At 48.1% G+C, this 27603-nt stretch overlaps 1 protein-coding gene across 1 annotated transcript in view; it reads left to right on the forward strand.

Annotated features, from left to right (window-relative positions):
- Positions 1 to 27603, forward strand: part of LOC144147163 (neprilysin-1-like) — a 105622-nt gene that overhangs the window by 23119 nt on the left and 54900 nt on the right. The window contains exon 6 of the mRNA XM_077679232.1: positions 6689 to 6894. Within this exon, the coding sequence (XP_077535358.1) occupies positions 6689 to 6894 (206 nt within the window). The remainder of the gene's footprint in view (positions 1 to 6688; positions 6895 to 27603) is intronic.

The following is a 27603-nucleotide window of genomic DNA, read 5'->3' on the forward strand; positions in this document are numbered from 1 at the left end:
TAAAAAGTGCGTTTCAAGAACATTACAGAGTTGTTTAGCCCCACAGTTCCAAAAACTGATGAGTTCAAGCGAGACTTTCTTACAGTCATCCCAAGGTTGGAAGATGAGGGGAGGCAGGACTTAGAGCGACCGATATCGCTCGGCGAAATTCAGACGGCAATATATAGTAACTCCGTTTTTATTTATGGTCTTTCGCGAGGCGTACGAGTCCAAGGTATTGCCGCGGTCTTTTGGTCGCACACACACCGTCCTCATACCCAAATCGGAAGACCGCGTTAAACTTCAGTCGGTTTCTGGGTACCGGCCGATTACATTGGCCAATGTAGATTACAAAATTCTTATGAAGATCTTAGCGCAACGATTGCAGAGTGTTATAACAAGTGTAGTAGGGCCGCATCAGACCTGTGGCATAAAGGGGAGGAGTATAGTTACAAATGTTCATGTTGCGCGCAGTGTGCTGGAGTGCTGCTATGTTTTCTAGAAGGGTCGCTATGCTTCAAATTGATTTCGAGAAAGCGTTCGACCGAGTGTGCCATGAGATTCTTTTTTGTATTTTGGAACATATAAATGTTGGTGATGTGATAATACGGGGAGTGCGTATGGCGTACTCTCACTGCTGCACGCAACTGATAATCAACAAGAATGTCACGGGAAGTATTCCTGTACTGTCTTCTGTGCGACAATGATGTCCAGCATCTCCTCTTGTGTTTGCAATTTATTTGGAACCTTTTTGTTTAAGAGTAATTAATGACAGTGGAGTACGTGGTTTTCATTTACACACAAGCGAAGTGAAGTTACTAACATACGCGGATGATGTGGCGGTTTTTTGTGAAGACGAGGAGAGTGTAAGCGCAGCCATATCGATAACGAATGAATTTTGTAGTCTTACTAACAGCTGTGTTAATTGGGCCAAGTGTGCCGGTTTTTTTCACGGGGAGTGGGGGTCAACACCATCTGTATTTGAAAACGTGTCTTGGTCGCGTACACCAGCGCGTTATCTCGGAGTTCCGCTGGATCGCTATCAGGATAGCGGCGAGTACAGGGAATCCGAGACGGCGAAGCTGGGCGAAAAAACAACAAAGTGGGGTGGTCGCGCATTGTCTGTTTTCGCAGGAGCCACTGTATGCAACCTTTTTCTTTTGGCAAAGCTGTGGTATGTGCTGCAGGTGCTTCATTGTTCACGAGTCCACGTGCAGCGAATGCACAGAGTATTCGCAGTCTTTATCTGGCCATCGGTGTGGGAGCGTTCCAGTCGGAGTAACCTTTTCCGCCGAGTAAGGCATGGGGGTGTTGGCCTGTGTCATGTATTTGTTCGCCAGATTGTGAACCGGTTTATGTTTCTGCGTGATACACGTGATCCATTTCTTCGCACTTTAATGCAGATTACATTAGTAGATGCCTTGCCTATGTATATTGTTTCTTCTGTAAGTGATAGATGTGGTGCCTTGAAAGGCTACATGAAGGAAGTGGTTGAGTCCTTTCGTTTTCTTACTGTGAGATTTTCGGTAGAATATTTAGCCACTGTTTCGAGAAAAACCCTTACAAATAATTTGAGGGAGATGCTGTTCCCCGTACCACGTTATCGTGAAATGTATAGTTCTGGTCCTGGGCAGGATGTGTTATCCCGTGTGAAAAAAATGGCAGTCCCAGCATCCATGAAAACTTTCTTTTTCAAGTTACATACAGGAACGCTGCCAGTTAAAACATGGATGGAGGAGAAGGGGCTGTTTATTGGTTGGTCAAACATCTGTACGCTGTGTGCGAAAGCCGAAACAGTGGAACATGTTTTCGTGGAGTGCTGGGACGCCGTATTTTTTGGGACGTTTTACAGAGAACGTTAAAGAAAGACCTGCTCATTTCAGCGCTTGGCATTCGGTTCCTTCCTGTTGAGCGTGAAGATGAAGTCCCGTATGATTTGATCATGGCGCTAGGTTTGGATGCCATTTGGAGGTCCAGAATGGCTGTGCGACATGCGGACCCCAATGCGCTCACTGTAAGCAAGTATTTTGCTCAAAATGTCAGGTTGTTGTATGAAGTGTACAAGTTACAGGACCCCGAACTTGAATGGCTGCCTGTTTTGGAAGAGCTACGTACTTTTGATGTTTAAGTCCTTCCGTCAGCCAAAGTTTGGCAGGCGGTTTTTAATTTATCCATGACTGGTATTACGTGTGTGCAAAAGGTAATAAATAAATAAATAAAAAGCCGCGGAACTAGCTCAATGGTAGAGCACCGCACGCGTTATGCGGAGGTTGTGGGTTCGATTCCCGCTTCCGGAAAAAACGGCGCATTTTGTCTCGACTTGAATTTTCAATTATTTATTCCAGCAAAAAAAATGCAATCATACCTCATTCGGCACTATAAAACACTGTTAAAAAAAACGCCAAAACAGCACTGGCAATAAGGACTGCAACTTTGATATGTGTCCTTACGGAATCTCTCGTCCCGTACGTCTCTGTTCTACAAAATGCATTACGAGGGTTCTGGCTTCAGCAGTCTGAAATGCCTTTGGCTATCCCCGACTTCCGACCACGTCTTACGTGCGGCCGCTGGGAAAAGACGTTCTACGTCTTCCCGCGGTGGTCGAGGGGCGGCGCTAGTTGACCGAGCTCTGAGCAGTCGTAAATACAAAACCCCGCTGTATAGTCGAGAGGGGAGTCGCCGCGGAACTAGCTCAATGGTAGAGCACCGCACGCGTTATGCGGAGTTTGTGGGCTCGATTCCCGCTTCCGGAAAAAACGGCGCATTTTTTGTCACTTGAGTTTTCAATTATTTATTCCTGCAAAAAAATGCAATCATACCTCATTCGGCACTATAAAACACTGTTAAAAAAAAAACGCCATAACAGCACTGGCAATAAGGACTGCAACTTTGATGTGTGTCCTTACGGAATCCCTCGTCCCGTACGTCTCTGTTCTACAATATATATATATATATATATATATCTATATATATATATATATATATATATATATATATATATATATATATATATATATATATATATATATAGAGAGAGAGAGAGAGAGAGAGAGAGAGACAGACAGACAGAGAGAGAGAGAGAGAGAGACGTTCGTTGTTTTAAATAAAAAACATCTTTTTTTAAACGAGCGGGACTAACGTACCATCCGGGAACACGTATGATCAGCCGCAGTAAAGAAAAAAGCCACCGACAGAAGAACATAAGCATTTAATGGCCTTTTCTTTCGTACGTGTGTCTCAACGTCTGCTGGCGCATAGTGCGGCCCATTGCAAACAAGAGCTCATTTTTAAACATTGCCGACTTTTGTCGGCACTGGGATTGTCCTTCTCGCGAAAGTGACTGCGCACCATTTTCGAGCCGACTACGGCTGAGCATATGTGGGACCCAGAGATGGCACCTCTTCCTCCATCCATGTCGTAGCCGCCACCTTTCTCGGAAAGTTCGTGACGTGCCGGCGCTGCTTCATGGAGTGATTTCGCCACGATTTTTCACAAGGTTAGCGTTTCGCCTGTTGGGACGTAGTCGAACAGGCGACGTTGGCTAAAGGCAGCCACGTGACCAAGTACTCTGGCAAGCCCAGCACTGCGGGAAATGCCCAGCATTGCGCCCTCACTACAGGCTTCCAATCGTATCGCAGGACTCTCCAACTTTTTGAATCGGCCCCCAACTCAGGCTTATCCGTTAAAATGCCGCTAAAACGAAATACGTGCATATCTAGAGCTTTTGTTGTTACGTTTATACAGGGTGTCCCAGCTATCATGCACCAAGATTTAAAAAAAGGGAAATTGCGTAACTCGAAGAAAACCTAGTGCATAATGTTTGCAGTACTGTGAAGAAGCGGAGAGTAATTTTTCCGTTAATTAGACTTAATTAATTAATTGTAATTAATTATCTAACTCGAGAAATACTGTCTTAATCACTAAAGTGTCAATGAGGCACTTGTAGGTTACCACGAGGGGCATCTAACTGCGCTATTTTCAGCGACGAACTAATTGCGTACTCATTTATTCTGACTGATAAAGGAAACCCGCGAAATATGAAAAATACCACGTGATGACGCTTACGCGCGCATTGTAAAGCAGCGTCCCCAAGCAAAGCTGATTGAAAGCAACTGCTTCGCGTGTTACCCGCCCCAAGAGACAGCGCATCACCTTGATAATAGCATGCATGGAAGGAGCAGCAGCAGCAAGATTCGCGGGACGCGTGTGCAGATAAGGAACAAACTCGATCGCGATTTGTTCTGTCTTTCTTTTGTTTATTTCATTCTGGCTAACTCAGAGGCAGCCTGTTTGAGGGCGTTGCTTTACGGTGCGCGCGTAAGCGTCATCACGTGGTATTTTTCATATTTCGCGGGTTTCCTTTATCAGTCCGAATAAATGAGTACGCAATTAGGTCGTTGCTGAAAATAGCGCAGTTAGATGCCCCACGTGGTTACCTAAAAGTGCCTCATTGACACTTTAGTGATTAGGACAGTATTTCTCGAGTTAGATAATTAATTGCAATTAAATAATTAAGTCTCATTAACGAAAAATTACTCTCCGCTTTTTCACAGTACTGCAAACATTATGCACTAGGTTTTCTTCGAGTTACGCAATTTCCCTTTTTTTAAATCTTGGTGCATGATAGCTGGGACACCCTGTATAGACGATTGCGTAAATTACTTCACATGCCGAAAACCTTGCCTGGGCTCTACGAATATCACATTTAGCGCAGTGGGCTCGCTGGTGTTATTGTAGCAATCAACCTTATCTTAAAAGGATTGTCGGCTGGATGTGTACAATGCTTGGTACTCGGTGATCTTCTCTTGATGTTGTAACCGAATGTTGTGCACCCAGTCGCTAACTTTTTCACGAAACACATTTCCCGGCCATTCTAACCGCTCCTAATGAGGCTTTTACTGACCGTTCCTAATCGGGCGTTTGCTCATTTATGCGGACTGGGATAAATATACCACTAAGTGTTTGGTTGAAACAACGTCCGTGTACTCTTAAAATAGTCAATCTCGTCGTGCGTTCATGTATTCGTTTCAAAATGGCTTATTGGAGAGGAGAACTGTACCTAGATACATCCACTCAACCTTGCTGTCCAACATATCCCAGTCTGTAAAAATAGATAAGCACGTGAAAGAAAGCTATAAGGATACTGAAAAACTCGCGGCGGACTTGAGTACCATGAAAAGAGAAAACCAGGTTACTAACCGAAAATCTTGGGCCCCACCGATGCAGCTATAAGACCTTTTATGGAACTAAATTACACTGACAAAATGAAACCTGCCCGAAAAGCTTTTTTTTTGCGTTACTCGTTTCCTCTGTAGTAGTTTGAAGATAGTGTTATTTTCTAATGCGCCTGCTCGCGGCTATCATTGTGCTTAATTGAAGTTCCACATGTATGATAAACATATCTGCTGCACTACTAAGTATGGGCGCAGAGAGTGTGTCCTAATTTTTTACTTAGCTTATGTAGGAATGCAGCTTGTGAAACATGCTGGTTTTACTTTAAAACCACACCATTTTAAACATAGCAAAAACAAAAAATAATATTTCCTGTATAGAATACAGTGACTACAGTACCAACGCAGTGTTTTTTCACCAAAAACATTAGTCCATCGTTCATTCACGCAGTGTTAAGCTGGGAGGTTAAGCTTCAGCTTCACGTAGTGTAAAGTTGAGAGAAAAAACGCTTCAAGATGCTTCCAGTAAACAAGTTTTATTACAACGAACGTGTGCCGCGAAACGAGACCTGAACACAGGAAAAGAAGGGATGGTCAAGTAAGCGACACTCTGGCCGCAAAACAAATAAATGTGAGGGGGCTATGTTTGGTGGCATGGTAGGAGGCAATATATTTCATAGTTGAAATATCACACCATTAAAGCTGTCCTCTTCCACAACAGTTGCGCAATTTAATTTGCTATAAACTAAAACTACAAAGAAAGCAGTCCTGACAGGGCTGATTGAGGCTAGAATGTCGTATCTGTGCAATATCTTTTACTTATTTTAAAATAATTATCCGCACTTGGCACGGATATTTTTTTTCTACGTTTTATTGGCTTTCACAGCCTGGCGGAAAGCAAGGTAGTAGACCGAAACAGGAAGCGTAGATGACTTGTGAGTTGAGCTAGATCATATTACAGTTTATTAATAACACATTCAAATAGATGGTCCTCCTGTTTAGTCCGGGCTTATGGTCTACATACGCGTCTCTTTCGAAATGTTCTCTTTTGGGTTCTGGTCTCCAAATGGTTCCCCATTTAAGCATCAGCTGCTAGAATTACCCTTCAACTGCAAGTCAGTTTGTGAAATGTATGCTGTTTTATAATCCTCTTGTATATCAATAATTCAGTTCTACCTGCAAAAACCATTGAGCAAAGAACAAACTTGGTTTTCTGTCTGATGCAACGCGGGATTAATTCTGATAGCAGCGTTAGGGCACTTAGTGCCTCACGGAAGCTCCTGCTGTAAAATGTGAACGCAGTCTAAAAAGTTTGGAGATAGATAGGCTATGGCAATACTACTAATATCTGCCGTGGGTGGTACGACAAAGAAACGACGCCCACTGGTGCGAAATGGCTGGGAACGAGATGCAAACAAAATATCTGCTTAAGAACGAGAGTTGCTCGCCCGAGCAATGCCTAACGCGCTTCTTTTTAAAACACTGCACAGTTACGTTGTTATATTTTGCATGCCGTACTTATACTCTTCTGCTTTCAGTTCATGAGAACCGGACCGATCAAATGACTGTGGTTAAGGCAATCATGAAAGAGAGAGGACTTTCAAAGTGGCCAATATTATGTGACAGCAAATGTAACACGAGCCATTCAAACTGGACCAAAGTTCTTATGAAGAATGGAATGTCGCATGTCTTGGGAATGTACGTAGGAAGAGACAGCAAACGCAATACCTCCTACGTTCTCCAGGTAGGAAATCTCAGCCAAACATTGCCAGGGAGAGCCGGAGCACGCTTGTTCTGATCGCTCCTTGTATGTTGGGGCTTCATCCCCGAGAAATTAGGAGATCCTGCGATTTCCCGATGTCTAAGGTTAGCCATAACCGCGAAAATTTACAGATCCAAAGGAAAGTACCGACTTGTTTTACGCTAACCAGAAGGAAACCAAAACCAATCACTAAAGCGGGAAGGTGGAAAATTAAACCATGATTTAAATTTGCGGGAAAATGCCACACCTGCAAACTGGTGTAGACTTATTGAAAATGTTTCGCATTAGAATTTTGCCTTTTGTTCGAAACGGCAGAGACCAATTAAAACGCACTAAAAATATTTTTCGTACTAACCCAAGGATTATATCTAAGCAGTTTACTTTCTTTCCCTTGCCACCTCAAAAACGCCCTATATTTTCCGAGATGGTCATCGAGAATTTGGGGTTTCATTACATAGAGATTGCATTAAAAAGAAATAAGCGCAAGTGTGTGCACAGGCTACACATGGCATAGATCTAGGTGGTGTGACGGTAAAGGCGCAGCGGGCTAAATTCTATGTACGAGCATATGTTGAAAAGTGTGGCATGTTGGGCGCCTCAGGTAATGTCGGCTTACAAGGTGGGGCCTCAGAGCCGTGTATCAAGAATTGGTGCTTCGTCTAAACTTAGAACTGTGCACAATCCGCATTTGTATGGTTACTGAAGTCTGATCCAGTTTTTTAAAGGGGCCGTGAAGAGGGTTCGAAGGTTGCGATTTTACGTGCGCAATCGTTGGCGTACTATTCAAAGAACGTCCTGCCACAAAAATGTTTTGAAAGCGTTCAGTATTAGCCGAGTTATCGTTCATTTAAAAGGGCCCGCAACAAGGCCTGGCGCATTTCCTCTTTCACCGCGCCCCCAAAGCACTGTGGAAGCGGTGACGTCACCAGCCAGGCGCAAGACCACTTAGAGAAACAGGGTTTGTTCCAGATACGCGCAGCCATTGGCTCCGTTCGACGGTACGTCACGCTTCTTTGTTTTAGCAGACGACGGCCAGGCTACGCCTACTACATCCGCTACCGCTCTGCGGGGTGGGTCCGTGGACGGCCCGCATCGAACGGCTCCTCGCGCCCGCCGTGACCGCGTCGTCATGTGAGTTTTACAGTAGCGGTAACGGGCGTTTGAAAGCCAGATAGGGGGCTTCCAAACACAACATGCTCGTTAACGACAGTAATTGAAGATTTCCACCGACGACTATTCACCGCGAGATTGACATGTAGGTGGCGAGAGCGTCACGCTGCCAGTGGGGATGCTCCGCTGAGCGGCCCGGGCGATTTCACACTCTGGGCGTGCTCAGTTCCTTTTTCGCGATGAATGTGAGCATGAAAGACACAGAAAAGAGTGGTATGCTGTTGTTCGGTTCCTCAACGTTTGATGTATTGCATGGAAGCGACAATAAGTTTCAATTACTACGCCGAAAAAGCGGCGACCAACTGAAATCTCAGACAGGCCGAAATGCAATGAACGTGTACGCCTTGGCTCGTAGCAAGCTCGATCTTGCCCGACTATGCCTTTCAGCCTTCAGTAAACGCATAAATAGAAACAAGTCAGGAAGCCCCGATCTCTGGAATTTAGTTCACAAGAGCGGTTTCAATCGCTTTCATTTGTAGCATGATGCCTTATTGCATTTGTGGGATGCGCTGAAATGGTAACACCACCTAACTGTGTAAACCAAGATTCTGGTACCTCACAGTGAGCACAGATTTTCTGTTGCGGCTGCATTGTTGACCATTTGCGTTCCTTTTAAAATTCAGAAGGTGCCTAGAACAGCGAGATGTGTTTGCATTCTTGCGTAATGTCACCGACGAACCATAACGATGGCAAATGAGGTTTCCGTGTTGCAGATGTACTAAAACATTCCTCTTTATTTCTCGTTACGAAATAGCGCAACGGGTCCAGGTTACCTATTTGTGTTGTAAACTGAACCTCGCTTCTGTCTTGGCATTTAATTCTTGAGTATTGGTTAAAAAGGCACGGATAAAAGTTGCGTTTCTTTTCATTTTCTTTTTCTGGGTGGTGGCGGTGAGGTAGAGGTTGTGACAACATTCCAAACGCAGCGAAGAGAGAAACCAAGAAACTTGAAAAACCATTATAGCGAGCAGCTTTACTTGCAATTGGTAGTACCCTAGGTGTCGTATTCCGTAGCGGTGAAAAAGGAGTACTTCAACAAGTAAACGAGTGTATTTTGAAAACTGAATAACCCGCCATTTTGGCCCGAGACTGTCCTGGAATTGTAGCTCGCCTGTTTCAAAATGGTATTTAAAGCCAGCCTCGTAGGGAAAAAAAATTCAGCGAGTCGTGGCACACACCCTCCACACGTGTTCGCAACAACGTGCATTATATTACGCAATTTTTCCTTCTTTGTTAAACTTAGGTACACGTTAATGGGTTAAGACCTGGCCATAATAGGCATTTGTTTATGCTGAGTGAAAGACATTTTTGGACAAGGTGATTGATGTTGCGATTTGAAGATGAGGTATTTAAAAATGACACATGAAATGCTACAGGACAGTCACAACTCCAAACTGCTTAATTTTAGCAGGAAATTCCCCTGAAATGCTCTTGCGCATCAAAGGAAACGTATTTTAAATAATACATAAAATTACCAAGACAGTATAATTACCAACACGACTGTCGAAAAATTGGATTTTTAAAAAGGGTACGATGAGAAATCGATCACACGGGCGCTAGCATGTGTAAAATACGCCCCCGGTAATGTATGGGCAATATAGAGCATGAGTATGCGCACTGCAATTGTTTTTGATTGTTTCTTCTTTCTAAAAGGACACAGTGCCATTTTACAAGGGTGTGGCAAATGTACGAACGGGGCTTGTCGCTTCTTATCCGTTTCATGGAGTAAATGTTTACCCCTTAAATAACCACCACGCCATATTCCAAAAGCACCCCTTGACGTTTCCGAAACGGCAAACGGCTGTATACATCAATAAGAGAAGTGCAATGCGTCTAAACAATGTTTATAACACGTTTCATGCTCAAGCGGTGATAACGGCGCGTTTGGTGGTGCAGAACTAGCGTGTTATCCCCCAACGGCTGCTGATCATTGCGTTTCTAGAGAAAACCCGCAAGCAGAGGTAACTATGCCACTCCTTAGTGCAAAAAAAGTGCACATATACATTATTTATGATATTAAGCACGGGTCTTGCACCGCACGCAACGTAAACGAGCAGACGACGCGAGAGCGCCATCCACACTAGGAGCGGTTCGTCGCGGCGCCGCCAGGGGCCAACTCTGTTCGATCTCGGGTTGAATAGCGGCTCGCTAGTGTTTCGGCACGCGGCGCTGTCGGTGTGAACTGGTCTCACCGAGGTCTGGGAAAAGGCTTGGCATCGACGCAGTTATACAGACACTGCTTTGCGAGGCCGCGACTACGACAATCCCCCGCGCAATCTTTCACTACCCTATCACCCTCTTCCACGTATTTGCACACTGATTTTCAGCAATAGTCCCGACCGTGACAAGTTTTAGCTAATGCGGTGTATTCCGTATCGTGCATACACCTCACGGAGGGCTGCTTGTCGACCGTGCAGGCAGATGCTTGCCGCGGTCGCGCGTGTTGCAGGTGTTTGTGCCCGCAGAGACGCTCCGTGCTTTTCAGCGTTATTTATACCTTCTAAACGACTCGCTATATCTACAAACTCAGCTAAGCTCGTGTAACAGATGGCGGCAATCTACATTCGTCCGTTCCACCCATGGAGGAAAGAACACTATGAAGAGGCCCCTCGTATCTCAATGCATTGCTAAAAGTGTGGAGGAATTGACATGGATTTTGTTGGGCCCATAGACAGCGTTGCCTAGATTTTACGGCTGCGGCGGCGACATCTGCCCAAATGCCACGGACAACTTTTTACGGCGCTTTGACTATGGCTCCCTCGCTGCGCTGACAACACAGCGCAGTCGCTACGGCAAACGTTTTTAGATTAGGTCAGTTTGAAAACTCCACCTTTGGAGGCGGCCCCAACTCGTATCCTGGCCGAAGCAGCGTTGGCGTCACCTCGAGATCGGTGAAGCGAACAGACGCCGCCGCCGGCTGCTGCTGGCAAAAGCCTTCCCGCTCAGCGTTGGCGAGAGCCACAATCGGTACTTTGCTTGCTGTGCGTTTCTTCGTTGTGAAGCGAAGCGAAATTCGCAGCTGAGGTGTAATGCACAGAGACCGCCGTGCGGTACGGACCCAAACACTGCTCCCGTCGTCTGCGTTCGCTTTCGCGAACCGCCCGTACCGTGAAGTTGTTATCAAACCGGAAACAGCAGAGGAGAATCGGAAAGAGTGCTGGGCTCAGTGGGCTCATTGACATGGCGGGCGCGGCTTCAGAAATGTGACGTCGCGGCCTCTCCTAACCTTTTTTTGCTCCATGGTGCAACCGGTGCAGAGGCATACGCCATGCCACTGGTGCATACGCCCTGCTGCCGTTGCAGAAGCGCAGCGCGAAACCACATTTCCCCCAGAGCCGGGAACGATGATTGGCTACAGCATTTAACGGGGCCCACCAATAACGCAGCCGTTCTGTTCAGAGCTTCGTGCGTCACAGGGTACGTCACAACGAGTCTGTCGAACGTCAGAGCGCGGCAGTGTGGCGGCAAGGAAGCGGTAGGTGAGCAAGGAAAGAAAGAAAGAATCTTTGTTGCGTGTTTGTGTGGCCCCTGGTTTACGCAGGTGTAATATTTGGTATGCATTCTCGTGAAGGGCTCCTCTAGCGACTGCGGGATTGAATAGGCGACCTTCAGGAGCCTATTTAGGGCCCCTTTAATGAATCATGTTTCCTTTAAATCATCCAATGCTCACGAATACGACTTTGTAAGAATGCGGTAGGGAAGCATACATTACGAGTTGGGATATACTGCAGACAGGTGCAGCTCGAAGCCTTTGAGAAGAGGCTTTGCGAGATGTTTTCCAGAACGGCGCCGACCTCCGAACGAGAGCTGATGTGTGAAAACAAAACACTGTCACTTCGGTACAATCTCAACGTTTTTGCACCCTCATTGTTTAAACACGTGCAGTGTAGGTGGAATAAGGGGTTAGGAAGCTAGTAAGCCCTTTTTCTTTCGTTCACACACCGCAATCTGTAGCTTTACGCCATTTTTTTATGGCGAAAAGGGTGTTGACTGACGCAACACCATCAGTTATGGGGTGTTTAAAGAGTGCGCATTGCGTGTTCAGTTGCAAAACAAACCGCGGAGCTTGAGCGATACAGGTTCGCCCGGTTTTACTAAGTTTTGGTAGCATTTGCCAGGTTTTGGTAAGATATCTTAGGAGTACGATCTTCTTTCTAGGCTGGGCAATTTCTAAGGGGTGAGGCGAAGTTAAGCCTCATTTTACAACGCCGTTCCGCCCGGTTCCCCCCGCTGACTGCGTATTCCAAAGCGAAACAAGCCAGGCTGACCCTCAGCTTTGCTGTTTCCGTATCGTTGCAACACTAGAGCAATCTGCGCCATTTTCTTGAGCTGTAGTACCCCAAAAAAGACTATCACCTTTAAAATTGTATAGTAAGAGGTGCGCATACACATATGCTCGTTGTGCTAACACTCGACTGGGCGCAAAAGCCGGGTTCAGTGTTATAATAAGCCGGCTTCACTGTTATAAGCCGGCATCACTGTTTTGCCACCCTCTGCAGCGGTTGCAGTTTTTTTTATATTTTATTGCAATCGCTACTGGACCACGCTGAAGTTTAAACAGAACAGCTGCTGATAACTTATGACATTTCATTTTGCTTTATAATGCGTCTCGTACAAAACATTCCCACTTTCACAGAAATTCTTCAAGTCCATCCCTGTAAGGCAATATAGAAGACCTCCAAATGTGCAGGTCTTTTACAAATTTTTCTTAGATTACATCACCCTACTTTGTACCTTTACATCTATGTGGCAAAAAGGGTGTTGCAATAATGTACACCCTGCTTGGAGGGAGTTGAGCGGGTACAAAATAAGTGTTTTGTATTCCAAAAACTTTTATCACTTCTTCAAGTAATAGCTACACCACTTTTCCCCCTCCGACTCCCGATAAAAAACTTTAAAGACGAAGAAGAAGAGGACAGCTGTCCCGTTCTCATGAGCTCTACAGAAAACTGGAATATTTGTGAAATGTTCCTTTAGTATCACTTAAAAGTGTTACCATCGTGCGCTAGAAGTCATCTGCATCGCGCCAATATCCTACTTTAGGCCGTAAGTCAAATTTTCGCCATTTTACCGTCATCTGAAGCTTCGAGGCGGTGGTGCACCGCTACGCCTAACACCGCCGGCGGGGCTCAGCGTCGACTATGGATGTGACGTCGCCGCATACGGTAGCCCCAGAGGCTTCGTCGTTCGTCGTTCCAAGCCAAATACCATTGTCTTGCGACGTAGATGACATGGACCAGCAGCCCTCGGAAGCATTTTTCTGCACTAAAGAAGACGACGAAAACAATACTGCACCATGGATAGAAGTCACCCGACGTGCTCAACGCAAGAAGCAGAATTTCACCACTCCAGATGCAGGTAGAACCCCACTCAAGCCGGCGATGAAACTGACCAGGAACCCCAGCCTAGTTTCAAGAAAGCCAAGGCCACCTCCACTTCCAGAGAACGACTACAAGATGGTGATTCGCCCACACAATGACCTAGCACTGAGTAAAGTCAGCCCTTACACGCTTGCCAGCTGCATTCTGCACGAAGTAAAGCTCACGTGGCGAGAAGCGGATCTCAAGATCAGAACTAATGAGGCTCAAAACATACTGGTCGTTAGCACCCCGTACATCACGGCGGCGAAAGCACTAAGCAAAATTCAACAGCTGAAGATTGAAGACACAATTTTTCCAGTAAACACCTACGGAATCTCACCCGACAATTCCTGTAAGGGAGTTATTCACAACATCTCTCTTGACGCCACACCAGAGCAAATAATGGCGGTTCTCTCTGCCCCTGGTTGTGAGCCTCTCACGTGCAGAAGACTTGGCGGGACGGGCACAATGCTGATCACATTTGCTGGAAAGAAAGTCCCTTTTTTTGTGTACATCGGAGGAGTTGAGACCAGGTGCTACCTATACAAGCGGACCCACGCCTTCTGCCACTTGTGTCACTCAACAGGTCACAGAGCCGATGTTTGCCCCAAGCCGAACGCTTTCATGGACGCCCACTGCAAGAGCTGTGGCCTGCTGAGACAAAAGGACGTTCCGCACCACTGCCAGCCCAAGTGTGCACTCTGCGCCGGGGAACACGTCACGGCTAGCAAGGAGTGCCCGAAACGCTTTCTTCCACCAGTCAGTCGGAGGAAAAAGCAACGCGAGGTCACCAAGGGTCGCCGTACAAGCCGGGAGTCAAGATCCCGCTCCAAATCCGGAGGGCCCTCCAGGAAGAGAAGCAAGACCCGATCCAGGTCCAGGTCCCGAGGGAGAACACCTTCCGCCAAGCGAAGATCTGCTGAAGACGCCACGGCAGTGCAGGTGAGCTGGGCTCAGATGCTCTCTCCACGTGCTCAGACCCCTCCTCTCGCTCCCCCCAATCCCCCCAACCGTGACGAGCTGGCGGAGCTAAAACGACTAAACGCTCAGCTTCTTGCCGAGGTTAAACAACAACGGGAGGAAAATCGACAACTCCATAATGAGCTCCTTGCACTCAAGGTAGAAATCAGGCAAGGGAAAAACCCTACGCCAGAAAAACGCCGAAAACCTGACCCCACCACACCAGAGCCCGCACAAATACCCCCTTCCAGTTCAACTTCCTCACCTCCCCGTACGACAGAATTCCCGCTGGCGCAAGAGAAATCCCAAATCGCCGAAACCGTACAGGAAACGATGGTCATGTTAAACAAATCACGCAACGGTTAGATAAATTAGAAGGACAGGGGCAGGCAGTTACTGCTCGTCACTCTCGCCGAGAGCTCAAGCCTTACAGCAGGCCATCAGCCCTGACAGACGACGCCACCTCGCAAGATGGCACCTCCAAGAATAGGCGCAATTCTCAGCAGGAATCAAAGCTTACCATATGGCAATGGAACTGTAGGGGCTACAAGAACAAGTCAAGCTCACTAGCTCAGTACATTGCCACCACTGAGGATCCACCCGATATCATTACACTTCAGGAAACAAACTACCCTGCGAAACTTTCGGGCTTCGTCATCTATGAAGATGGACCCACGAGCTCTCTCTCCACGCGATTAAGCAAACGACTCATAGCTATACAGCATCCACTCCAGCAATCCGAGAAGATAGGAATACTCACTGAAATCGTACCGAGTAAGGTTAAAGCGGCAGAGAGCTTATACGTGTTAAACATTTATTGTCGCCCCAGAGGCCAAGAAAGTAACCTTTCTCATGTTCTCAAACAAGCAAAGCGCATTGCATCCTCTAACCCACTGGTTATCATGGGAGATTTTAACGCTGCACATCCCTTATGGGGATACAGCTACACAAACAAAAGAGGAACCACCTTGCACTCCCTCCTCCAGGAAGAAAACTTGATTCTGCTATCGGAACCGCATGCTCCCACGCGTTTGGGCAATAGTGTCTCCAAAGACACGTCCCCGGATCTCACGATTACCACAGGGAACGTCAAGGCTATGTGGTCTCACACGGAGGAAACCCTGGGAAGCGACCACTTCGTCCTTTCCACCACAATACATGGAAATATATACGCTGCCCCGCTAGGTGCAGCCAAGTTAACGGACTGGCCGAAATATCGCAAACAAAGGGAGCAAGCCAGACTTGACGATGCAGCCACCCAGCCCCTCACGCTAAAGGAGTGGACCGCCCAAATTCGCGAAGACGTGAATCGCGTTACAGACAATATTCAGCTTACCACGATGGCCCCCTGTGTAGATCCACACCTTCTACACTTATGGGAAGCAAGAAGGAGCCTAATCAAACGGTGGAAACGCCAGCGCCTTAATCGTCGTCTGAAAAAAAGGATAGCTCTGCTGACGGAGGAAGCAGCCCGCTATGCGGCTCACTTATGCAAAGAAAGTTGGTTGTCCCTCTGTGACAGTCTACAGAGAACACTAACTACATCAAAAACCTGGAGACTGCTCCGATATCTAATCGACCCTTCCAAATGCAAAACAGAATCCTATCACATCATGCGAAAGGTGATTCACACCCACCCAGGGGATTCCGCTCACCTCATGAAGTCTCTCCAGGATAAATACCTCCCGGTCTATCCCAAAACAGCACTACCTCCATATACAGGGCAGCCCAATGTTAAACTGGATGAGGACATTTACATCCACGAAGTCAAAGCAGCCCTTCAGATCATCAGGCGCAACACGGCTCCAGGAGGGGACGGCATAACAAATAAGCTGCTGGCTAACTTAGATAACGAGTCTATTATTGAGCTCACGGGCCATCTCAACACGGTGTGGAGGTCAGGTCGACTCCCGGAAGAATGGAAGATGGCAGAAGTGCGCCTTATCCCAAAGCCTGGAAGACCACCGAGCACAGATAATCTACGCCCCATCTCCCTAACCTCGTGTTTGGGGAAGCTATTGGAACACATCATCCACAAAAGGCTACAGAACTATCTCGAACAGCACAACATATTCCCTCACACCATGTGTGGATTTCGCAGTCACCTCTGTACCCAGGACATACTTCTTCAACTCAAGGAAGAGGTCATGCTTAAAGCCTCCCGGGACCACCCAAAAGCCATACTAGCCCTAGATTTAAAAGGGGCATTCGATAATGTCAGCCACACAGCCATACTGAAACAGCTAAACGGCCTAAACTGCGGGAAACGTACCTACACCTACGTTCGAGACTTCCTCGAAGGCCGAAAAGCTATTCTCAAGGTGGGCGACCTGAAATCCGATCCCATTTCCCTCGGCAACAAGGGCACACCCCAGGGTGCCGTTCTGTCCCCCTTGCTATTTAACATAGCCCTGATTGGTCTCCCTCCGCTCCTGGCTGCCGTACCAGGCATACGCCATGGATTGTATGCGGACGATATTACCATATGGACCATTAATGGATCAGTAGGGGACATGGAGAACAATCTACAGCAGGCGGCTGACATAGTCATTCAATATGCACGGCAGTGTGGCCTAGAATGCCCGCCGCAGAAATCGGAGCTGCTGATCGTCTCAGGAAAGAAGAAATTCTCTCCTGGGTCGCCAACCATCTCCCTGCACATGGACGGCCATGTAATTGTTCCGACTCCACAGGTCAGAATTTTAGGCATGCTTTTCCAAGCGGATCGCTCGAACACCCAACTGCTCAATAGACTTAGGAACACGACAGAGCAAGTATCGCACATGATCCGCAGGATTAGTACCAAGACGAGGGGTATGCGAGAGGAGGATATACTCAGGCTGGTTCAAGCCTTCGTCGTGTCTAGGGTCACTTACTCCCTCCCCTACGCCATACTCTCCAAGACCGAAAAGGACAAGGTGGAAGCCCTGATACGCAAGGCGTACAAACTAGCATTAGGACTGCCTGTTACCACCTCAACGCAGAAACTTTTGCGGTTGGGAGTACACAATACCTTAGATGAATTATTGGAAGCCCAGAATTTGAGGCAACTTTTACGCCTGAGCTCTACCCCTACCGGTAGAGCCATTCTATCTCAACTACACCTGCGCTCTCCTCTGCAACACCCGCAGGCGGATGCGACTCAGCTTCCCGATGAGGTTCGCAAGTTCATTGATGTGGCCCCACTACCACGCAACATGCATCCGACACATCACGAGGCTCGTAGGAAAGCCAGAGCGAAAGCTATTCTTAATCAATACGGCCGAAACTCTGCCACAGTCTATACAGACGCCGCTTCATATCCCGGGCGAAGAGCTATGACCGCTGTGGTTTCTACTACCGAAAACCTCGTTACATGCGTATCAATTCCCACCATCCACTCTCTGCAGGCGGAGGAAGCGTCCATCTCCCTAGCGATTGCACAAACTTCGGCAGAAATAATCACCACAGACAGCCAACAAGCCTGTAAAACCTTCTCCAGCGGTTTCATATCCCGACCTGCCCGAAAAATTCTACTCGAGCATCCTCCTCGACATCCCGTACGGATTATTTGGGCTCCAGCCCACTCCGCCGTGTCTGGCAACGAAGCTGCCCATCAGCATGCCCGAGAGTTGACCCACCGGGCAAGCCAGGAGTTCGGCGAGCAGTGGCAGGTCTCCCCTCTCTTGTCGTTCCACGAAGTCACTCAGCATTACCGCCTGGGACGAATGCTATATCCTCCTGCGCACAAAAGCCTGACCAAAGAACAAGAGCGCCACCTCCGAGGCATTCAGACAAACACATTTCCCCACCCCACTAGAGCCCACATTCTGGCCCCCACCCTGTACTCCTCGCAATGCCGCTTTTGCGAGGCTCCGGGCACCCTCTACCATATCATTTGGGGCTGTGATAAGAACCCCCACGTACCCCCCTGCCTTTCCCCTCCCCTGAGCACTGGGAGAGAGCACTGTCCAGCTCGGACCCTGACTACCAGCTTTGGCTGGTGCAGCGAGCCCAAGAAGCCGGACGGACTCAAGGGGTCCTGGAATGAGGACTCTTCCCCAGGGCTGACAGCTTCAGATACACGTTTATTCCTCCTCCTCCTTTTCAGAAATTCGCATGCTCACTTGTATTGCCGGCATTAAAATGCATAATTCCAAAATTACCGCTAAAATATTTTATTTTTGTGACAAGCCCACCGACTCTAACACAATACTTTCTTCTGCTGGGTATAAAATCAAGAAAAGCAGATCAAGTAGTTGTAGGGTAAGTAATTACATACTCCCTCTCCCTGTGCATCCCGTTGATTTTCCTACTCAATTCATTTGTTGCCGAAGTGGTACTTGTGTGTGCCTGTAAAAGTGGCTAGAGCACTGCACGGGCCGACTTTCTCCGGCGCTACCCGTTTCAGCCAATTGTGCCTTGAGCATAAACTAGGCACTGTTCAATCCCCAGTTCTTGTGAATATACCAGCAGCACAATAGATATTTTATAGAGCGTGCTGTGAGAACTTGCGACAGTGGCACGGTTTTCAGTGGTACTGTGTGTATACCTTCGGTTAATTACGCTCGTAACACGTTTGCGAAGTACTTGCAGGGCAATATTGTAACGTGGCGGCAGAGCCAATGACTCTAACGATGACTGGAGGATGGGGAACGATCTATGTACATAATTTACAATGCGGCCATAACAGCGACCGCTGGGACTCAGCCACTTCTTTGTCGTCCTCGTCGTCTTCACGTGATGAGCCATGATCGGGCATTGGCCGCCTAGGTGTCCCGTGACATTACCCCCCCCCCCCCGGTCGAGGGCGACCGTCCCGGTCGAAGCTGCAGCGCGGTGGCGATAGGGACGCAGATGAGTAATGTGGGAACACGCATGCCAGTCAGCATGCCCCACACAGCTTCGTCGTCGTCGCAGATGCTTGTTTTTGACGCCACATGCGGCTGCTATCTTCATCGTATTTGATGGCGTAACATGCCCCTTTCCTCGAAGGCGACCGTCCCGGTCGAGGCCGCAGTAGCATGATGAGCTCGGTGAAGGTGAACAATGTGATGACAATGTACAGTGAAGCTCTTGCCACGACGGATGTAATAGGTGGGTTTGGTGAGCTCCGGCGCACAGCAGCGACGCGCCCACAAAGGAAGGACGAACCGGTGACGGCTTGCTACCACGTCGGACCACAGGGCTGGGGACACGTCGTCGTCGTCGTCGTCAGGTCAAACGTCGTTGTCGGATCGGGTCGTCACGGGCTGGGGACACGGGGCGGGTGAACGTCGTCGAGTTCTTGTATCGGTGGGGCTGGGGCTGCCCGACGCGGTTCACGCACCCTCGATGATTCCACCAATGACGATGAGGTGCGAAGCTGGGCCCACGATGGGGATGACGATCCGCACTCTACACCAAATGTAACGTGGCGGCTGAACCAATGACTCGAACGATGACTGGAGGATGGGGAACGATCTATTAACATAATTTACAATGCGGCCATAACAGCGACCGCTGGGACCCAGCCACTTCTTCGTCGTCCTCGTCGTCTTCACGTGATGAGCCATGATCGGGCATTGGCCGCCTAGGTGTCCCGTGACATTACCCCCCCCGGTCGAGGGCGACCGTCCCGGTCGAAGCTGCAGCGCGGTGACGATAGGGACGCAGACGAGTAATGTGGGAACACGCATGCCAGGCAGCATGCCCCACACAGCTTCGTCGTCGTCGCAGATGCTTGTTTGTGACGCCACATGCGGCTGCTATCTTCATCGTCTTTGATGGCGTAACATGCCCTTTTCCTCGAAGGCGACCGTCCCGGTCGAGGCCGCAGTAGCATGATGAGCTCGGTGAAGGTGAACAATGTGATGACAATGTACAGTGAAGCTCTTGCCACGACGGATGTAAGAGATGGGTTTGGTGAGCTCCGGCGCACAGCAGCGACGCGCCCACAAAGGAAGGACGAACCGGTGACGGCTTGCTACCACGTCGGACCACAGGGCTGGGGACACGTCATCGTCGTCGTCGTCAGGTCAAATGTCGTTGTCGGATCGGCTCGTCACGGGCTGGGGACACGGGGCGGGTGAACGTCGTCGAGTTCTTGTATCGGTGGGGCTGGGGCTGCCCGACGCGGTTCACGCACCCTCGATGATTCCACCAATGACGATGAGGTGCGAAGCTGGGCCCAGTACGGGGATCACGATCCGCACTCTACACCAAATGTAACGTGGCGGCTGAACCAATGACTCGAACGATGACTGGAGGATGGGGAACGATCTATTAACATAATTTACAATGCGGCCATAAAAGCGACCGCTGCGACCCAGCCACTTCTTCGTCGTCCTCGTCGTCTTCACGTGATGAGCCATGATGGGGCATTGGCCGCCTAGGTGTCCCGTGACAATATTATAAGCGGTGGCATAGCTGTCTGTCTCATGCGCGCAGTGCTAACCACGCAATGTTCTTATTGCATTTCAAAGAACGACTACAACATACAAGGCCCACATATAGTGGATAAACCGTGGACATTTAGAGTTGAGTTTACATTATTTGGACATATATAGTGGATAAACTGTGGACATTTAGAGTTGAGTTTACATTATTTGCTGACACGCTGGGACTATTGAGAGAGTAACCCTGGTATATGGCGCTCTTTGGACAAGCTGCCCTTGCTCCAATAAACACATGCAACAACTATTGAGTGACAACAGCGGAAGATTCTCCTACAAACTTTGTTTCTTGCACAATGCAACGAAAGAGAGAGAAGAAAAAACGTGCTGTAGCTGTTCGTGGGAGGATCAGGCCAGGCTGAATAGCGTTATATACATTAAACCTGTAGTTTCGACTCCTCGGCAAAAGAAAGACGATGCAGTGAATTTAAGAAAACACCTCTGCATACACCAATAAGTACATACAAAAGAAAGTATTTGAACGACAGGACATAATATTCCTTTCACATACATATCTGAAGACCAAATCAGTGCAGCAATGAAATAAATGAAGTCTAAGAAGAAAATACAGACCAAAACAGTCGGCCTTTTCACCTAACTTGTGAACCACCAAGAGCCTCACATTCTGTAGCAAACGAGGATCGGTGCATTCGAAATAAAAACCAATTCAACGCGTAGCAGAAATGCTCATTTGACAACAACTAAACAGTATTTGAGGAGAAAAATGGGTAAACTGAGACATTTAAATATTCCACGCGCTAGGCATGCATATAGCATTCTTTGACAAGTGCGCTCCGCTAGGTGCTCATGAAGACTAAATAGTATTTTTACCTGATGCGTATGACCAAATTTGTGCATTTACGCAGTATCAGCGGTTATGCCGCGCTTGGAAGATTTCTTTAAAAGTGCAGCTACTTGGAATGTGTTTGACTGATTTCACTGCATCGAGTAGAAAGCGTGCTTTTTTGGAGTAACAAGAGATTGCCCAAGGACTCTGTCTTCAGGCATGTTCTCCGCCCTCGAATAATGTAGCCAGCTGCCCTGAAGTTTTTTTTTCACTGCTGGCGCTTGTCGCTGGTATACAAAGAATACCTTTGCGAGGGAAGACAGCCTAGGGTATTGTTTGCTGTGAGGCTTCCACCATTCCAGCACATTGTCGTGTGGTCACCGACGTCGCAATGCAAGTACTTCTCTAACTCGTCATGCTGCTGCGGGTCTGCGACGCCGTGCCACTCTTGGAACTCATCCTTCAAGCTCCATATTGGTCTCCTTGCTACTTCGGATGCGAATTCATTGGTTTCACGGTGATTAGAAGTTGCAGGCATATCCAGTACCTTTGCCCTTACGTATCCATAAACTGTGTGCCGCTCTGTTTCGTCAAGCTCACGCTTACGACCGAATGGTGGACAGAGAAGTGTTGCAGCAGTGTGAGCTCCGTCAAGCGGCAAGTTACTTTTTCAAATACTCTGTTGCCCTCCGTTTCAATGCCACAACGTACGGCGAGTCCGTCTGTGCAGCAGCAAGGTGTTTTTGTAACTTCGTGTTGTACAAAGCACCAGAGGCAGCGTCGGCTGTTTGTCCTGATCTAACTTCTTCATGGCCTCTTTGAAGGGCTCCAGCCCGTCAATGATGTTTTTTAGGAATATTTTACTTAAGTTGCCCATCAGTGAACTCCCCCTTTTTTCGATGACATTTTCGATTTCCATTTCGATGTGTACACCGACTTCACCAGAGCTAGGTTAGAATTCCATCTTGTGCTTATTTCCTGGCATACTCTACGAGGAAAGCGACTAGCGAGTCCATTTTGATTCATGACGGTGACAACGGCCTTCACTTTCTGAAGGTGCTCTGGTGATCAGGCAGCTGTTCAGAAAGCTACGCTTCGTCGAACGTGTGCCGGAGAACTGTGTTTGGTATGCGTGCGCTGCAGTTGATCCTTTTGTTGCAGTGAAGTGCACTGAATATATTAGCACCTTGATCAGAAATAAAACTACGTTTTTGCTCATGCTTTCATCAATGCCCAATGTTTAGATTTTTCGCAGCGATTCTCTTTTATTGTTTTCGCAAGTTTTTTCTCGGCTGACGAAAAATCGCTCGTGAATAGGACGACACTATGTACACCCAAGAGCAAAAGTTTACGGAACACGAAAGAAGTAATTTTGGGTTATTTCTCTGCCGCACGGCAGCCCGGGGTAGTATGTGCGGCATTTTTCATTACTTCAGTAACTATACGACATCTCGCATGCACACGGCAGTTCGTACGGCTGTTACAGGAAGAGAAATAACCTAAAATTGCTATTTTCGTGGTCCGTGAACTTTTGCCCCTGGCAGTAGATCCAAGCTTTAGTAAACATATGGAGAAGTGTCAGTCAAATAAGGTACTTTTTTTAATCGTCTGTCAACATGTCAATGGTCATCGCACAGCGAGCTTCCTTCACTTCAGCAGTGATAGAAGGCTTCATTTCTTCTCGTATAGTGCTTGCAACTTCGGCGACCTTTCTAGACACTGCTGTTGGCTGCGGAAGCAAATCTTTCGCACTTATGTTGCCATATATTGCGCCCGCGGCAATCAGGTGATCTGCAAGCTTCCCGAAGCCGTCATCAGATACATCATACAGCCCCATGTTTTCGCACACCAACGAACAAAAACTAGTGATAGTTTCCTTCACACTAACAGAAAAAGCTGACTTCTTCTTTGAGAAAAAAGATTTGATACTTCTGTAATCGGTTGTCGGTTTGCATTTATGCCGAATTAGATACGCTGTCTCTGTTTTGCTGCCGTTATAACAAAGTTCTCGCAGCTTTTGGACTGCCCATATCCTGAAAGTGAAAGGGTACAGACGTCCACGACTTCACAAAATCTATTCCACATCTCTCTTTTCTTCGCTTCTTTGGAGAGACGGCAATGTCATTTTTAAGACGGGTTGTGTCCATCGTGATCTGCAAGAGCCATTTTATTTTTACGATTACCCTAATATATTGAATTTATTATCAATACAAGCTTGTTTGGGCTGCTACCGTTAAAGCCAAACCTTGTAGAGGACAATTCAGTGCATTAGGAAGCAATGCAATTAGAACTAAGCAATACCATACAACGCAACAGAAGAAACAAGAAATATATCTTCAAGATCACATATTGTCGCGAAGTGGTGACGGTACCCTAGCACTCACAGAGTGAGCTTTCGGCGAGCAATTGTCTGCCACAGTTTACTGGCTGCACTAGCGCCCGACTCGTACTCAGTGGTAGCTGAGTACTCACTGCCGAAGGCGTCCGTAAAAACAAGACCCTCGCGCTTACCCGTACATAATTTCAAATTATGTACGGGTACTCTGCTCATCTACTCAACACGCGCGATGGTCGCACATTCTAGAACACATAAGAATGTTGAGAACACATACTAATGCCAAGATGAGTGTGTCTGTGGGTACGGAATGCTTTCTAGTGCGGCCTTAGTAGAATATTCTTGTTCCAAATACCTGTGTTATCTTCTTCGGCGGTGTATAGTTGTGCTCCAACACACATGAAACAGAAAACGCAAGGTTAACACGAAAGAGCCCGCGGCAACATTCGGCACCTTAGCGCTGCGTGTAACAAAAAACAAATACTCCACAAGACGGCTGGTAAAGAAAGCGAAAAAGCAAAAAGAAAGAAAAAGCGTGCAAGGGGCGAAACCAATGTCCATATTGACAGCAATTCAGTCGGACGTAGTAAACCGAAAGAAGAAAATTGGTGACCTGACGCAACAAGACAATATTTTCTCTACAAAACCAATATGAGTGCCCTGAAATTAATTTTCGCACTGTATATTCGTATCCCTAACGTTTTTGAGTGAAGAAAGCTTACAAATTGCTGAATTATTTGGAAGTCAATTGCAGGAATGGCGTCGACTGATGATGTAGCACTAGCACCTCATGAAGCTTTATAAAATCAAGCCGAGTTGGAAGGGCCGGTGGTGTCGGCTGAAGAGTATAATCGACATCCCTAACACTCGAGGACGATGAGTTTTTCTAATGTAACAAGGAGTACATTTATAGAATTGTAGAACAACACTCGGCACCGTGACTCCTGCCGTGATGAAGAAGCCCCCGTATGCATCGTACATATCACCACGCAGGAAAGAAAAGTTTACACGGGAGCGTCACGTGGTAATTGTGAAGCCCAGTCATAAAATGAATAAGAAAAACTCATGGCAGTATATCATGTTCGCAGTAACGGGCGCCTGAGGCGACGAATAGCTGAGCAAGGAATAACCAACCGGTTGTTTATTAAGTCGGATATAGAGCTGCGTCCACAGCGAGGGGAAGGGAAAGTAGGGCAACAAAGTGAAACAAGCTATCGGCGCACATGCGCGATAGCCAGATCTGATTCATCACTTCTTCATGCAACTGAGAGACTTCCTTGTCCCCCAAAGTAAGCTAAAAAAACTTGCTGCAAGTCCTTGTCGCAGCGAAGGCGTTGCGGCTGCGTCCGGGCTATGGTTGATCGGCGGCTTGCAGGCGATGCGGATGGGTCTCCGGGAGTCTCTTTTTGCCCGGCTGCATCAGGAATTTTCGGACTTGAGTGGTCTAAGTCACCGTCCGATGCGCCGCACGCGTAGTTTACCGGTTAGGGGTTTTCGATTAGTTGCATGTGTTATCCGGCCGGTTCCTCGCCAGAGCAGCCGAGTTCGCCTCGGGTTTAACCGCGTGCTAACGAGGTCCACGTTAGGATAGGTGTGAGACGCTGGGGACAAAACGTTCCGGGCCTGCAGTCGTGCAGATATTTCAGCAGCAAGTTCTGAAATTCATGTGAGGTGCCGCCAGCTCTGCTGTTTGTCTGCGTTGCGCCACTAGTGCAAGCTGCGGCAATTTTTTTTAATTCGGCGTATTTTAGTACAGTAAACTAAACCTTCACTTGTACGTGCAAGAGACATGCATTTTCTGTGCTGGGCATCAGGTGCACAGCGTTATCTCAGCTTTTGAGTGGCAGATAGACCTGAAGGCCTTCGGCTGGATCCTTGCGACCGCTTATTTTTTTCTGTCTGGGCGATACCCCAAAACTTTATTCGTTGTCAATGCTGCCGGGTGGTTGTAGCCCTAAATTGTGTTGCGGCATAAATATTGAGGGATTCTAATATGCCTTTCTGTCTAGCTGGCGAGGCATAGTCGGTAATGCATTGCCTTCTGGACTCATCAGTTTGCTCCGTTAATGATGCCGTGCTCTCAGAAAATGTGTCACCATAGTCTTTAGGGAAGGGGGTAGGTGTAGGCGTCTGATCATTCGTCGTCGACGTCGTCTCAACTAAGAGTTGGGTTGGCTTTGTCTGTCAGGTGCTTTGCGATCAGCTCGTGTGGCGTTGCTGTCGTTACTTCTCAAAGGCACCGCCTTCCCTCTTGCATCTCTGCATTGATTCTTATCGGTGGCATTGAAATTTAGATGATACGCTGAGAGAATCTCTTGCTCTCGGCTCTGTCCCTCCTGCGTCGCGGCGTCCGTTGTCCGCGCCGCTGCGCCTCTCCTCCCCTCTCCGCGATCGCGCACACTCTCACCCAAACATCTGCGGCGTGCGGCGCAGCGCGACGGTCGGCGGCGCTGCACTCGGCGGAGCGCGCGCTGTGCGCATGTTCAACGCCCTCTCTCTCCATGTCTCCTCTCCTTCGGCGCTGCGCATATAACCGGTGTGCCGCGCTCCGGCGGCCTTTCGGTCGTCGGTCGCTCTCCGCTTGCGCTTGTACTCTGGAACCCCCTCAGCGTCGCATCACACCAGGGTTCCCGCGAGGGGAGGTGGGCGTAATTTCTTATGAAGGGTTTTGAAGTCACACGCCAGCTTACATAATTCCGCCCAGGTTTGTGATTCAACCCAAGCAATAAAATCTTGGAGGTTACAAGGAAAAATTGTAAGAGCCAGAGGACGCTTTCTATATCCTTGACAGCGGTGACTGTCCTTGGGGGCTCGACGTGTGTCCCTTCCGCGTTTATAACACCGATTTCCTCCTCTTTCCTTGCTAAAAAGAACACCAAGAAAAGGAAACCAAGAAAACCTCCAAGTACGCCGAGGCCCTGTGGCACTTCACAGCTTTTTGCTTGACTTTAACCCTAGAAACACTACATAAAGAACGCACTGAATATTTGTGTAATGTCAGTAACCAGCAGTTGAATATATGCAGGGAGTGGATGACTCAGCCGGAATTATACATGAGCAGCAAGCCCTGGCTGCTTCATTTATAAGGCGACCTACAGCTCCATAGAATGAGGGATGCTTGCGGCCAGAGGGACAAAAAAATTGTCCGTCTGTTGCTCTGTCCGCGTCTGGCGGCCAAGGTACCCAGTGCAGACCCTCAGTGGTGCGAGTTGGTCTAAGGGAGACAGGTGGAATGATGTGCCCGGTGTGCGACGAAGAATAGGACGCCAAGCGTGCAGCCAGGGCGTGCAGAGAATCAAATCGGGCCGATGATCAGTGGACGCCTGTGACAAGCTGGGCTTGAGAAAGCGGCACTGTAATTGTTCTCCGATGAAGCTTCGAATGCAACTGCTCCTGTTCTCGAGAGCCATTCGCCGCTGATCCCGACAACACGTGGGATGCTCGTGCCTGGAGCTGGTGACGTGCTGGGCGAGATAGTCCGAGTTCACATGGAGTTGCCACCCTCGGAAATGCACCCGCTGCTACGCCATCGAGCCCTGAGCCTCGTGCAAGATCGACGATGCCCGCCCGAAGTCCCGTTCCTGGATGCGACGTGGCGTAGAGCCGGCCATCGAGCCAGCCACGCCGTGAAGTCCCTGTCGACCTCGCACGCATCGTAACTTCGAA

This window comes from Haemaphysalis longicornis, unplaced genomic scaffold (assembly GCF_048455015.1).
Source record: "Haemaphysalis longicornis isolate Haplotype H1 unplaced genomic scaffold, Haemaphysalis longicornis Haplotype H1 scaffold_7, whole genome shotgun sequence".
Classification (NCBI taxonomy): Eukaryota; Metazoa; Arthropoda; class Arachnida; order Ixodida; family Ixodidae; genus Haemaphysalis; species Haemaphysalis longicornis.